This window comes from Leptonychotes weddellii, chromosome 16 (genome assembly GCF_054177405.1).
Source record: "Leptonychotes weddellii isolate Sample4059 chromosome 16, ASM5417740v2, whole genome shotgun sequence".
In the NCBI taxonomy this organism is placed as follows: Eukaryota; Metazoa; Chordata; class Mammalia; order Carnivora; family Phocidae; genus Leptonychotes; species Leptonychotes weddellii.
In genome coordinates, this window is record NC_138384.1 from 29,914,798 (window position 1) to 29,929,126 (window position 14,329).

Here is a 14,329-nt window from a genome sequence, read left to right on the forward strand (position 1 = left end):
GCAAGACTGTTGAGTCTCAGATCTGTACCTCTGAAGCAAATAGTGCAGTATATGTTAAGAAAAAAAAAAAAGACCCAAGTGGAAAAAAAAAAAAAAAGAAGAAGAAGAAGATGGCAGGAGGGGAAGAATGAAGGGGGGAAATCGGAGGGGGAGACGAACCATGAGAGACTATGGACTCTGAGAAACAAACTGAGGGTTCTAGAGGGGTGGGGGTGGGAGGATGGGTTTGCCTGGTGATGGGTATTAAAGAGGGCACGTTCTGCATGGAGCACTGGGTGTTATGCACAAACAATGAATCATGGAACACTACATCTAAAACTAATGATCTAATGTATGGTGATTAACATAACAATAAAAAATTTAAAAAAAATAAAAATGAGCAATGGACTTGAACAGAGGATATAAAGATTGAAACTAAGCCCATGAAAAGATACTCTACATCACTCCTTATTAGGGAAATGCAACTTAAAACCATAATGAGACGTCACTACACACCCACTAGAATGACTACAATAAAAAAATACTGACCACATCCAGTGTAGGTGGGGTTGTGGAACACCTAGAACTCACAGGCACTGTGGCGGTGGGTAGGAGCACAGAAACACAGCCACGGGGGGAAACCTTTGCCATAATCCAGGAGAGTTGAAAGCTATTCAGCGATTCATACTCTAAGACCCAGGGATTTCACCTTACATAAACATGTGCACTTGGATAAACGTAGAAGAATATTCCCAGCAGCATTGATCACAATGGCCCAAACTAGAAACAACCCAAAAGTGCATTCACAGACCAAAAAAAAAAAAAAAAGAAAAAAGGAGAAATAATGATGTATTCAAATAATGTAGCAACACAACAACAAAAATGAAAAAACTCTAGCTACACACACATACAAATTGATGGATCTTATACACAGAAATGTTGAACAAAGGAAGCAAGACACCAAAGCATACAAACACTATGCGTGGCTCAATTTTATAAAATTCCAAGATAGGGAAAATTAAGCTCTATTGTTCCGGGGTCTATTCAAAGATCGTAAATTTACAAAAAGCAGAGAAGTGACCCCAGTCAGAATTCGGAGTGGGACTGCCTCTAATGGGGAAGAAGGGGATCATAGCTGAGAAGAGACACATGGTGGCCTTCTTGGGGGCTATCTATTTTTTTTGTTGTTTTGTCCCAGTCTCCTGTCCTCAAGGTCACAAATACTAGTGGCCATGAATCACATCACAGCCCAGAGGTCTGACTTCCCCGGTACTTTCTGTTGGGAGAACTGGATGCAGTTTTGCTCAGAGAAAGGCACCAAATGGAACTGAGAGCTTACCCCATTTCCCTTCCACGTGAGGCACTGGCTCTGTGCTCCAAACCTCAGTTTCCCCACTTGTCAGTGAAGCATGAGGGCCCCCATCAGGCCTAGCTCATAGGGGAGAATAATGAATGTTAAAGAGGGATGGGGGATACTGTTGGAATGCCAGAGATTATCTGGGACTCTGAGGGACAGCCAAGCTAGCTGCAAGGCTGCGTGAGGCCCAACTGGATCCCTCAGAACTAGGGCTCTCGGGGCCTGGTCCTGCCTTGCCCTGTTCTGCCCTGCCCCTGCCCTGTGGGACCCCGTCAGCAGGGTTCAACGTACTGTCTGTCATCAGCCAATGGGCTGGGGCACCAAGAGCGGGTCACACAGCCTATTTCCTGTTTTCAAACGGGGAACTTAGAAGCTGCAGCTCGCTGGAGCCTGGAACAGAGGGGAGCTGAAGACGGCCATGTGATACTCTTCCGGGACCCCTGGACCCACACAGGGCCAGAGAAGCTTCAGGTCAGTGTTTGATGCCAACCTCAGTGAGTCTCTGCCCGCCCCCACCCCGTGGCCTGAGCCCCCTCCCCCTGTGGCCCTCCCTCACTACCTGTTGGGGGCAGGGCGGGGTAGGGAAGGGTTGGTGACAGCTTCTAAGTGTAGGGCTCTCCTTAGCTCATTGGGGTAGAGCAGGAAGCAGCTCCCTGACCCTCCATCACCTCAATTCTTTTGAGATACTTCGACGACCCCTCTTGAGGCTGGGGAATAAGTCACCACACCAGTGTTTCTCAAAAATTGGTGCCAGAGAACTCCAGTGTCAGTATAGCCCCGGGGGACTAGTGCAACAGGCAGAATCCAGGGCCCATCCCCAGATCTGCCAGATGGGACTCTCTGATGTCAAGAGCCAGGAAACCTGCTTGTTACAATCTCCCAGCACCCCCATCCCCCTGGGGGATTCCCAAATGTGAGTGTGCCCACCCAGTGTCTCAGTCCGATGGAAAGTCCTCTGCAGCCCCCTCAGGAAGATAGCATGGGCTCAGAATGTAGCCCAGTGGAGCCATCAGAAGGCCTGGCCATGGGGGGCAGCCCTCGGAGGGAAGAGTGGTGCTCAGGGCCTGGGAGGGAAGGAGCAGAATGTCTGCACACACACACAGCTGGAGGGGGAGGGGGCTGGGCTGGATGGGGAGGGGGCTGGGAAGCTGCTCTGTCTCCTGGGCTGAGCACAGGACCCCCACCCAAGAGCACCAACATTTGCAGGATTTTCTTGTCAAATCTAGAAATCTTTGCTATACAGGGTATGGAGAGGGGAGAGAAGTACCCATGGAACCCCATGTGTCATTATCCCCAAAGAGCTTTTGGAGTGACAGGCTGTTTTCCCCATTTCACAGATGAGGAGACTGAGGCCTAGAGAGGAACAGGAAGATGGCCAAGTCTCCATGCAGGCACCAGTGCATGACTTTCTCCTTTTCACTCCCCTCATGGTGACTCCCAAACAACCCTGTAGGAGAAAACATAAGGGAACTGGCTTTGGCTGCTGAATTTGATTTTTATTCAAAGCCCTGGGTTCACACTCAGCTCTCCCAGGTCTTTACTGGTACGTCCAGCCAAGGCCATGATTCCTGGGGTCTCACAGGGTCTCTGGGAGAACTGTGCCCTGCTTCTGACCTGGCACCAGTCGCCTGAACAGGACAGCAGAGCTGGAAGGGCTGGAACAACTGAGGCTTGCCATCACCCATTCTACAGATGAGCTAACTGAGGCAGGGACATAGGAGTGCCCACAGGAAACACTGGGCTTCCAAGAACCCTGGCCACCCAGAGTCCACTATGTAATAGAGCATGCAGACCACTCACCACCTTGCCAGGGCAGCTATCAGGATATAGAGACCTTGTCCCCTACCAACCACTGTCTTGTCGGCAGGACAGAGCTTGAGACCACACTTCTCAGGTGGGGACACCAAGGCCTGGAGATACTAAATAACTTGCATACGGGCCCACAGTTGGTCAGGATGGAAGGCCTGACTCCTTAAGGAGAGAAGCACAAACGAGGTGTGCAGGCTCTAGCGGGCTCAAGTGTGTGCAGCCCTGAGCCAGCCATGCCCTTGCTCTGTGCCTCAGTTTCCCCATCTATATAAAGTAAGGTTGGACGGAGGTTCCCGGGGAGACACGCGCTGGGCAATGGCACAGAACCACCTGGAGAATGGCCCAGGGTTCCTTTCACCTGAGCCAGCAAGAGCTGCCCCCCGAAGGAGGCACCCTGGCCCCCGCTGACCTCAGCTCTCCCCAGGCCAGGCCTGTCCAGGGGACCCCTCAGCCCTGGAGGTGGGATGGGCTCAGTCACACCCAGGGACAGAGCTGGGACTCTGTTACGGCAGCAGTAATCCCACCCCCTCTAGGCCATAGTCAGCAGAAGGGTTCAGACACGGGGCCGGGAATGCAGTAGACCCGGCAGACCAGAGTTCGCATCCCAGCTCTGCCCCGTGTGCCCCTTGCAGCTCCTCCCTCGGATCGAGTGAAGAAGGACGTAAGATCGATTGCACCCTTCTGATTGCAGATTTCTGTGCCAAAGGGGTGCCCCAGCTACTCGCTCCATCTGAGCTAATATTCTCATCATCCCGTTTCTAATTTGTCTATTCCAATTTACACCTTAATTTAGAGTCACTGATTTTCAAATATTTCTCCAAGTATTATCAGGTGTCCAATATCAATAGCAGGGACTATTATACAGCGCCTGGTGTGTGCGGAGCCCTGAGCACGGTCTCCCCAACTTGGAACCGTCACGCCAGCCTCCGTTCTTATACCCATCTTATGGGAAACTGAGGCACAGAGAATTGCGGGCACCAGGTCCTCTCGTTCACGGATCTGGGTCACAGAGTTACTGCATAAAATAGCCCCCGGCCCTCCTGCTGCTTGCCCTCCCCTGGCCCCGAGGAGGGGTTCCACCTGCGTCCTTGTGCTTCACCTACTAGCCTTCAGATCATGGGCAGCCCCAAGTCTTGGTTCCTTTATCATAAGATGGAGGTAAGACTCCTTCTGCACATGGAGTCAGTTACGTGAGCGAGTGGGTGTTGAAGGCAGAGCGTACAAACTGACCCGTCACAGACATTCGGCTTTGCTTGTGGGGCAGGCTCACCAGCCACGTCACCTTGGGCTAAACCTCAGTTTCCTCTTCTGTGATTGGGAGTCACGGAAGATTTTTGTGGGTCTGAAATAAGTGGATGTGAAGAACCTAGGTGTCTATGAAGTGTGTTCCACAAGTCGTCAGTAAGTGTTTGCTTAGAGAGGGAGAGAGAGATGGGAAGGATACATCCCTGGACCCCTACTTTGGTCACTGAGATTTTATTTACACGTGGAACATAAATGGAGTATTGGAATGTTCTTCAGGACAAGCCGGCATCTTTCTCCCAAGTAATCCTGAAAGCCATTACCTTGGCTTGAAATCACGGCATTTAAAATTCAGAGAACTTGATCATAGAAGCATCGTAACAATAAGAGAAGGCCTTGGACTGATCAATCCAGCCAAGGGGCAGCAGACCCAGACCTCGCATGTGACAGCTGGGCGGACAGCTAGGTGGGCAGGGGAGGGCTCAGCCATGGGGACTATGACACAGATCTTAGCACCCCAGGACCCACCAGGAACCCCAGCGTGAGCGGGAAATCACTGTTGTCTCTTGCCCCCCTGGCAGTCTTGGAGCATGGCAAGTCCCAAGCACCCTGGGAGCCCTGGATGGACGGGACCCATAGCCAAGTGCACGGCTGGGACCAAGCAGGAAGCATCAGCCGCTGGCCGAGACCTCCCGTGTCCAGGACCCGAAGGGCACTTAGGTGGGTTTGGGGCTTGGTCAGAGATAGAGGTTTGAAGATATTCAGAATCCAAACATTGGGTACTTCAACAGGTGCCATGGGAGAGGGGGTAGCTTTCTCAACTTGGCACAAGAACTTGGTGCCTGTTGTTTTTCTGGGAGAAGGTCCCAGGAATCATAAGGGTACATCAAGGAAAGAAAGGGCAGGAAGCCAGTAAGGTGTTGATTACTGCTGCGGGCAACTGGGCTCAGTCCCAGCGGGGGTCTTCTGCAAGCCGTAGGGAACGTATCTCAGAGTTGTCCCATCCAGGAGGCCAGGAGGCCAGGCTACTACCCACCAGCCCGCCAGTCCCATCCTTCATCCGGCTCCAGAACAGGCTGCTTTAGCTCAAGAAAGTCCCCTGTGTGAGAGCCCTAGGTGCCTCTAGTAGGAAGCCGGGGGGGACATTGCAGAGCACTGAGTGCGAAGCAGCCCAGCCCCGCGCTGACTGTGTCCACCGCAGCGCCATCTCCTGGAGCAAAATTTGCTCATTCATGCGGTGGTTCAGTCCGAGCCTACGCCTGCTCTGTCCTTGGCCCCGGGGGGAAACAGGAACCAATCCAACACTGCTGGCCCTCAAGGTCGGTGGGGAAACAGATCTGTGAAAAATAATTCGAGATGTCACCAGAAAGGTTGTAGGGAAAAGGTGGGAGGCTCTTACTCTAATGCGAGGGGACAGTCGAAGTGACATGTGTGCTGGGTCTTGAAAGACACCACGGAGAAGGGACACCCCGCCCCCCCGGGGCCCCACACCCTTTGAAATAAAATGCACAATGATCGGTGCATTTTGGTGGGGAAGGATTCTAATCTTTCCCGAGATGATCAGAATGGCCCCCGGGGCACCTGAGGGCTAAGAGACGCTGTGAGTTTTCCAGGTAGGGAAATAGGAGGGTTGCATTTAAGGCAGAAGGCGTAGCACGTGCAAACAAAAGCAGGGAACGTGGGAAAGGAGATGAGACAGTGGGGAGGGGCCCACCAGGCTGAGCCTGGAGCCCAACATCCTCAATGGCTCCCTCCACTGGTCGCTGAGGCATGTGCTCAGGCTCCCCCCTCCCCCCGCCCCCCCCCCCACCACACCGGGCGAGGACACCGTGTCAGTGCCCTAGGGAGTATAGAAAGGAACAGCCACCATCCCTGCTTCTCAGGAGCATGGGTCTCACAGTGGCCAGTCTGCAGGCCGGAGGTGGCTGGTGCAATACACACGTGCGGCATTTCCCGATGGAGAAACTTGCTGGGGGATGCGGGGCTATTTCAGGTTGCGGGTGGTGGGATGGCTGCAGTGGGGTTTGGGGCGCAGGGGTCTGGGTGGGCGGGGCCGGGGAGCGGGAAAGGCATGGCCCTTCCGGATTCGGACTTCCCATCCCCAACAGACCCAGCCATCTCCCCAGACCCTTGTCCCCAAAGTGCACTGACCTGGTGCAAGTGCTGACGGGTGCCGTCCCTCCAGACGCTCACGGCGGCCCCAGCCCCAACTCCAGCATGACCACCGGGGAGCTGCAGGAGTACTGGCGGAAGGAGAAGCGCTGCTGGAGACGCGTCAAGCTGCTCTTTGAGGTCGCGTCCGCCCGCATCGAGGAGAGAAAAGTCTCCAAGTTTGTGGTAAGCTGAGATCAGACAGGGAGGGCGAGCCTTTCACCACTTCCTTCCCGGCCCTGGGCCTCAACTTGCCCCACTATGAAATGGGCCGACGCAGCTTGACTGACAGAGTTCTAACAGAGACAACGGTCAAAAAGCAAGATTTTGCGCTGGGCATTGTGTTAAGCACTGTGCGAACTGGAGAGGAGTGAGTCACGGTCCCTGATCCTGAGAAGGAACTAGCCCAGATGAATTCCACGGCAGCCAGAACTAGCCAGCTGTGTCCCTTCGCCACAGTTTTTGGTATCCCCACTCGTTTATATTATTAATAATAATTATATATTGCATAAAATAATGATAGATAATAATTAACCTCTTTTTCTTTAAATCTGATTGCTTTTTTAAAAACACAAAATCACTATCTTTCAAAGGGAAACCAGTATCACATAGCATAAAGAAAAGGTTATCTTGAAAGTAAATAAGTGGCAAGGAAAGCTAAATGCTGTCATTAGATTCTAGCTGGTTACGCCATGGCTGGCGGCAAGCTCTGGGCTTGGGGGCCTGCTCTCTGTTAAAATGGAATTTGAGGGCGCCTGGGTGGCTCAGTTGGTTAAGCGACTGCCTTCGGCTCAGGTCATGATCCTGGAGTCCCGGGATCGAGTGCCGCATCGGGCTCTCTGCTCAGCAGGGGGTCTGCTTCTCCCTCTGCCCTCTTCCCTCTCGTGCTCTCTGTCTCTCATTCTCTCTCTCTCAAATAAATAAATAAAATCTTTAAAAAAAAAAATGGAATTTGAGCCCTTGGCGGTGGGGGTGTGCAGGTCCAAGTAGGAGCCACGCTCAACCTTTCTCCCCTCCTGGCCCCTTAACTGGGACCAGGATAACAATAGTGGGGGCTAAGTGCTGACTGCAAGTTGAATCCAGTCCCCCGTGGTTGCAGAGCGTTAACTCATTCCATCCTCACCCAGCGAGGGGGGTACTCTTACTATCCTCATTTCCTGGACGGGAAAACTGAGGCCCCTTGCTGTTCAAGTACCCACCTAAGACCACACAGCTAGACCGTGGCGGGGCTGGAATTATAACCCAAGGAGCCTGAGCCCTCATTAGTATTCTCTAACTGCAAGAGAACTGAAAAGCAATCATCTCCTTACCATTGACCTTCACCGCGAGCATACCACCCAAAACCACCTCTCCCGTGTGGCAGGCTCGGGAAACGCAGACCGAACCCGAGCTCCCCAGTTCAGGAACCCGAGGCCCAGTTTTGACGATGGAAAGTCCGGAGCACCCCCAGGCGCCCTGCGTCACCTGCTTCTGTGCTCCTAGTCCCACGAGCCGCCTCCGTGCCGCTGTGTTTGTTACTCTCGCGTGGCCTCTTGTCACCAATCGCTTGTACAGCTCAGCCAATGCTGGTAGCAATTTACAACAGAATTGCATGGAACGGGGGGCGCCTGGGTGGCTCAGTCGGTTAAGCGGCTGCCTTCGGCTCAGGTCATGATCCTGGAGTCCCGGGATCGAGCCCCGCGTCGGGCTCCCTGCTCAGCGGGGAGTCTGCTTCTCCCTCTCCCTCTGCCTGCCTCTCTGCCTACTTGTGCTCTCTATCTGTCAAATAAATAAATAAAATCTTAAAAAAAAAAAAAAAGAATTGCATGGAACGGTAACCCATTTTCGGGCTCCGCTTTAAATGATCATCATCATTATTTTTATCTGCCGGGGCTCACTCTGCCGGGGAAAACCTTCCATTAGGATGTAGTCAAATGCGCTCGCTCTCTCTCTCTCTCTCTCTCTCCACTGCAGATGTACCAAATCGTCGTCATCCAGACAGGGAGTTTTGACAGCAACAAAGCCGTGCTGGAACGGCGCTATTCAGACTTTGAGATGCTCCAGAAAAGCCTCCTCAAGACGTTCAGGGAAGAGATCGAAGACATCGTCTTCCCCAAGAAGCACCTGATGGGCAACTTCACCGAGGAGATGATCTCCGAGCGCAAGCTGGCCTTCCAGGAGTACCTGAGCCTGCTCTACGCCATCCGCTGCGTGCGGCGCTCCCGCGAGTTCATCGACTTCCTCACGCGCCCCGAGCTCCGGGAGGCGTTCGGCTGCCTGCGCGGGGGGCAGTACGGCCGGGCCCTGGACATCCTGGTGCGCGTGGTGCCCCTGCAGGAGAAGCTGACGGCCCACTGCCCCGTGATGCTGGTCCCGGCGCTGTGCGCCATGCTCGTTTGCCACCGGGACCTGGAGCGGCCGGCCGAGGCGTTCGCGGCCGGGGAGAGGGCGCTCCAGTGCCTGCAGGCCCGGGAGGGCCACCGCTACTACGCCCCGCTGCTGGACGCCATGCTCCGCCTGGCCTACGCGCTGGGCAAGGACTTCGTGTCTCTGCAGGAAAAGCTGCAGGAGAGCCAGCTCCGCAAGCCCAGCCCCTGGGGCTTCACGCTGAAGGAGCTCACGGTCCGGGAATATCTGTACTGAGCCCCTCTGGCGGGCGGGCCGGAGACTGCGGATGGCCCCGGCTCGCGGCGCTGTTGGGGGGGGGGGCGGGGGGGGGTCGGGTTTAGTGGGAGGAGCCACTTGAGGCTCTAACTTGCTGGGTGACCTCGGACAAGCCCCTCTTCTGGTCCTCCGCATCCCCATCTGTGTGGATCGGAGGTGCTCCCCGGGGGTCCTCGGAAGCCTCTGCTTGCGTCGTGGGTCCCTTTGATGCCAGGCTCACCTCGTCTGGAAACCACAAACCCAGCTGCCAAAATGCCGGAGAGTAAGATCCAGCTTCCTGATGCTTTTGGGCGTCACTGGAGGGGAGGTTTACATTGCACGCCCCGGACAAAGCTTAACCCACTTCCTCCAGGCAGCTCTCCCCACCAGCTGTCTGTCTTTCCTCTCTGCTCCTCCTCCCTGGGCATTGCCTGCAAAGATCCCCACCATCATCCTAACTCTTCTAGCTCTTCTCTCTTAGCCTGTAGACCCGGCTCAGCAAAACAAAAGCTCACCCATGGCTCCTCAAGGCCAGCTTGTCACCGGGGTGGGGTGTATGTTACCCTTTCAAAGGTGGGAGGATACTGGGCTAGAACGTCATCCTGTCATAAGATTCTGTGAAACAAGGCAGTTTCAAACAAAGGAAGTTGCCAACAATTCTCTGGTAGGATGCTATAACTCAGTGTCCAGGTGGGTTTTCATTTATAAGGCACCTGGCCCTTGACGAGGCTCCCTGAGTTATATAGACATAGCCCCAAAAGGAGGTGGGGAATGATACCCAGTGCAGCCTCTGGGAAGAACAGAGATTGAATGCTTAACACCTTCCCATTTGAGGAGCAATGAATGCTTAACACCTTCCCATTTGAGGAGCAATGTTCTTGGAACCCCTCTGATGGGTTGGGATGCCCTTGACTGAAGTCTGCTGTCAGGAAAGGACACCAGGAGCCCAGAGTGGAGGGGGAGCCTGGACCTATAACCTAGGTTCAACACCCTGCCTGAAGCCGATGGTCCAGGCTGGTTTGGGGCAATATGTGCTTGAGGCTGGAAGTCCCTGAAGACCTAAACCATCTGGCTGAGCTTATCAGGGTGAAATAAAGAGCCTGTAACTTGGCATCCTCATGCGGGGCACCAGTTTGGCCCGTGCAGGGATCCAGGCTCAGCAAAGGGATCCCTGTAGCAGGGAAGGGGCCTTCACCAAACTGCACCAGAATGTGTTCAACAGCGACACCGTGTGGCAGCAGCTGGAGTGGCCCAATCAGGCTCTGCTCTGGAGGCGAGAAACAGCCTGACACCTTGGGACAAAGAAAGCCTCAGGTCTCTCAATTTACTGCAGGAGAAGGACACTTTGAGTGCGAGACGTTGGACCTCTTGAAAATCTGGGCATAGAGAAAATGAAAGTGTTCAGTGGAAAAATAAAAGGCCGTGACTCTATTTGCAATGGTAAAGAAGACCTTCCTGATTGTGTAAGTCATTTCATCAAATGTAAAATGCCACCTCGACTCTCAGGTGCCCCAAATAGTCACTCAGAAGGAAAAAAATGCCCAATCTGGGAAGTTTAATAGGAGTTTCCAGCAAGAAGCTGGGCGAGCAAAGAGGTAGCTCTCCACGTAAGGGTCGACGTGGGAGAAACCAGCTTCAGAGAAAGGGACAATCAAGAAAGACAGGAATCAAATTTGGCACGAGGTGAGGGGTGGGAATCTCCTCCTCAAATCCGAACTGCAAGGTTTGGGGTCTGAACACATACAGTGTGGTGCACAACACTTCAAGCAGAGAGGTGTTTTCTCCCTTCCCAGGCTTCCTCCTGTCCGCGTGCCCCCATCCAGGACCCAGGGAGCACCAGGTGGGAGTACCGTGCCAGCCTCACCCAGGTCCAGGAACCCCATTCTGGGCACTCAGGCCCTAAGCCTGAGGGGGCTTGTTCCCATGAAGGCCTCCTGTTGGCTGGGGTCAAGTTACCTGGTGAGCCCATGTGCCTGGGATGCGGGTCTCTTGCCTGACCCCGAGCCAGGATGGGAGGATGGCACTGCATGTGAAAACCCAGAGCTCCCCAGCACTTTTGGAGCCCAGCTGTGTGTCCCGGGCTTTCCTCATCACTGCCAGCCCAGCTCTGCTCAGGAGATATTCTTATCCTATCTTACCGATGAGGACACAGACACCCTGATGGCTGAAGTGACTTGCCCGAGGTCCCACAGCTCACAATGGGTAGAACAGGAAATTAAACTCAGGCCGGTGTGACCCCCAGCCTGTGCCTTTCCCACTGAGCCCGACTTTGGAGGGGAGAGAGGAGAGGAGGCGGTAGGGATATGTCCCTGGTCCTCTCATCCTTAAAGGGCCCTTAAAGATCATTTCTCTCGTCTCTGTTTCTAGGTGGGAAACAGGCCTGGAGAAGGAACTCCCTCAAGGTCACCCAGGGAGACAGGGACAGCTCTAGGACCAGGCCTGGGGTGTCCACATTCAAGTGACGCGGTCTGGCAGGCAGGGCAGACAGAATGATCCCGGGCTGGAATTCCAAGAGGTCATTGGGGGTCACCCAGCAAGACCTGGGGGCGCAGTATCAGTCTGGAAGCTTGGGCCAGGGCCGGCCAGCCAGGAGGCTCAGTTCAGGGTGGGCTCTCCCCAGCATGCCCCTCGCTCTGGAAGTTCCCTTGGCTGTAACTCTGCCCAGGAGCTGCAATCCCACCTGCCGGTGGGGGAGGGGTACTTGCTCAGGGGCTCTCCAGATGCTTCCTGTCCCTCCTGCAGCAACTCAGCAAAGCGCTGCCTTCCCGGCATCCCCCCACTCAGCCACACACCCCCTCCCCTTGGGGCCCCACAATGCCACCACCTGTTCCATCATCCACTTGCCATTTTCCTTTCAGCAGTCCCCCTTTCGCTTATGTAAATTTCTTTGAAAAAGAAACTTCCGGTTACCGCTCTAGATGGAAAATCAGAATCAGAATCACTTGCTATAATTAGGAAGGTAGCTCTAAAAATCCTCACAATGAAACCTATTGCCGTTAGTACACCTCACAGGCCTTTGCGACAGGCCTTGAAGGTGAGGCCGTCAGAGGTTCTTTGTTCAAAGAGACAGAGAGACAGGTGTTAAGGACCCGTCATCACCAAGTTGAGACTTGTCTTCGATTTACTCAGAAGGACTGGACAATACTGCAAGAGGAAAGAAGTTTCTGACCATGTGGACTGGATCGTTCGATGCTGTCTGTGCTTTATCCCCTACCATCTGGGTCTTGCTCCCTGCTGCTGGGCCCATGGCCCTGGTCCCCCACCCCCAGCCCTGTATTCAGCCCTGCTGGCTCTCCAGCTCCTCAGTCGTGGGCCTGATTTTGACTTTTGTTAATATTCTCGGCTTTCTTTCTTTCTTTTAAGATTTTATTTATTTATTTGACAAAGAGAGAGAGAGAGCGTGCCAGCGTAAGCAGGGGGAGCAGCAGAGGGAGAGGGAGAAGCAGGCTCTCCCCTGAGCTGGGAGCCCGATGCGGGGCTCGATCCCAGGACCCTGGGATCATGACCTGAGCCAAAGGCAGACGCTTAACCGACTGAGCCACCCAGGTGCCCTGACATCCTCGGCTTTCAACACCCCACTTGGAAGGCGATACCTAGGCTCCAGCTCCTGGCTTCATACCTGATTTCAGGTCAGACCCCCCCCAACTGGAAGGAAAATTCTGTCTCAGTCAAAACCTGAAGCTGCAGTATGTCCTCTGGTTGGTGTCACTGTGCGCCCCTGGTATGAACAAGAAAATACTGCTCCCCCAAAGAGGCCCTGCACAGAGCCCTACTCTCATGGTCTGCACCCAGAATAGGCTCTTGCCAGCCGTATCCATCTATCTGTGCATATTCTCATTTTCTCGGTAAACAGTGATTGATGACACTCCCACTATCTTGCTAGACTCTGCCAAGATCTAGGGACACAGGGGTGAATGGCACAGCCCCTGTGCTGACCTTATCGAGGTTAGAAGGGAGTCACTCACAGAGCAAACAGAAGCTCTGTTTGACAGAATGGTCTCCCTCAGCCAGGTAGTCAAGGAAGGCTTCTCAGAAGAGGAGGTGTTTAAGGAAGCCACAGAGAAGGCTAAGGAGGCAGACACTGCAGCATGGGGAGGGGAGAATTTTAAGCAGAGGTAAAGCAGAAGCACCCCTAAGCAGGAGCCTCCTCTGTCCCTGGGGACCCTTAGTTGAGGCCCCGGGCCCAGAAAGGGGGCAGGCCCAGGATGCCCCTTCCCCGATGTGTTATGCTGACGGTACCCACTGCAAGGAAGGGTTCCAAGTGCTGCCAAATAACGCCTGGCAAGCCACATGTGTGCCATCATCCATCTCCAGTGACTGGCTCGTTGCAAAGTGAGCAAGCTGGGAGCTTGTGTTTAGGGAGCACAGACCCTTTTGGTTACAAGCAACAGAAAGCCAGGGGAGGAATTTATTATCAGAAGAGTCTAGGAATAGACGAGCTTCAAGCCAAGTTGGATCCAAAGAATCAAACCTTGTCATCTGGTCTCTAACTTTCACTTTCTGTCTTTCTCTGTTCTGCTTCCCTGCTTTGCCTCTTTCTCTCGACAAGCTCTCCTCCTGGTGACAAGATAGCTGTAGCAACAGCAGGCTCCTAGGCTCCCTTCTTGGCAACCCCAGTGGCTCCCCCTCCAAGGCCTTGTGAAACCCCTCATCTGCAGGATATATACCAAACACCCTCATGTCCTTTCCTGAGGGGCCAGGCAGGGCAGATCCTGCCCCCAAGTCCGGCAACCACAGTGAGCTTGCCCAGCCTTCAACAGAAATAAGTCTTAACATATTGTTTTGTAAGCTGCTTTTCAAATTTTAAAATAGACTTTGTGGTTGTTGTTGTTTTTTTAGATCAGTCTCCAGTTCACAGCAAAATTGAGTGGAAGGTATGGAGATTTCCCACGTAGACCCAATCCCCACACACACATAGCCTCCCCCATGATCACATCGTTCACGAGCGTGATACATTTGTTACAACTGATGAACCTGCACAGACACGTCATTATCACCCAGAGTCCATAGTTTCCATTAGGGCTCACTCTTGGTGTTGCACTTTCTGTGGGTTTGGACGAATGTAACACCCACTGACATGTACCCACCCTTATGGTATCATACCGCATACAATAAAATTAAAGTATGATTAGAGTATGATTAAATTTTATTTATATATCATGAGCACTT

At 53.5% G+C, this 14,329-nt stretch overlaps 1 protein-coding gene across 2 annotated transcripts; it reads left to right on the forward strand.

Annotated features, from left to right (window-relative positions):
- Positions 1-1,666: 1,666 nt before the first annotated feature.
- SNX20 (sorting nexin 20) lies at positions 1,667-9,709 on the forward strand. 2 transcript variants are annotated; one of them, XM_031037890.2, is made up of 4 exons: positions 1,667-1,807; positions 4,969-5,107; positions 6,496-6,724; positions 8,492-9,709. In XM_031037890.2, exons 2-4 carry the CDS (start codon positions 5,010-5,012, stop codon positions 9,158-9,160), a joined length of 996 nt encoding a protein of 331 aa, XP_030893750.2. In that variant the 5' UTR covers positions 1,667-1,807; positions 4,969-5,009; the 3' UTR covers positions 9,161-9,709. The 2 variants fall into 2 exon arrangements, with proteins under 2 accessions (XP_030893750.2, XP_006742336.2); XM_006742273.3 differs by having other exon boundaries at positions 1,690-1,807; positions 6,573-6,724.
- Positions 9,710-14,329: the final 4,620 nt, after the last annotated feature.

Bases quoted from the DNA above. Each gene is read 5' to 3' on its own strand.
- SNX20 (XM_031037890.2), top strand. From the start codon at position 5,010: ATGGACGGGACCCATAGCCAAGTGCACGGCTGGGACCAAGCAGGAAGC. The intron at 5,108-6,495 runs GTGGGTTTGGGG...CATCCCCAACAG, and splicing joins AGGACCCGAAGGGCACTTAG to ACCCAGCCATCTCCCCAGAC. The intron at 6,725-8,491 runs GTAAGCTGAGAT...TCTCCACTGCAG, and splicing joins GAAAAGTCTCCAAGTTTGTG to ATGTACCAAATCGTCGTCAT.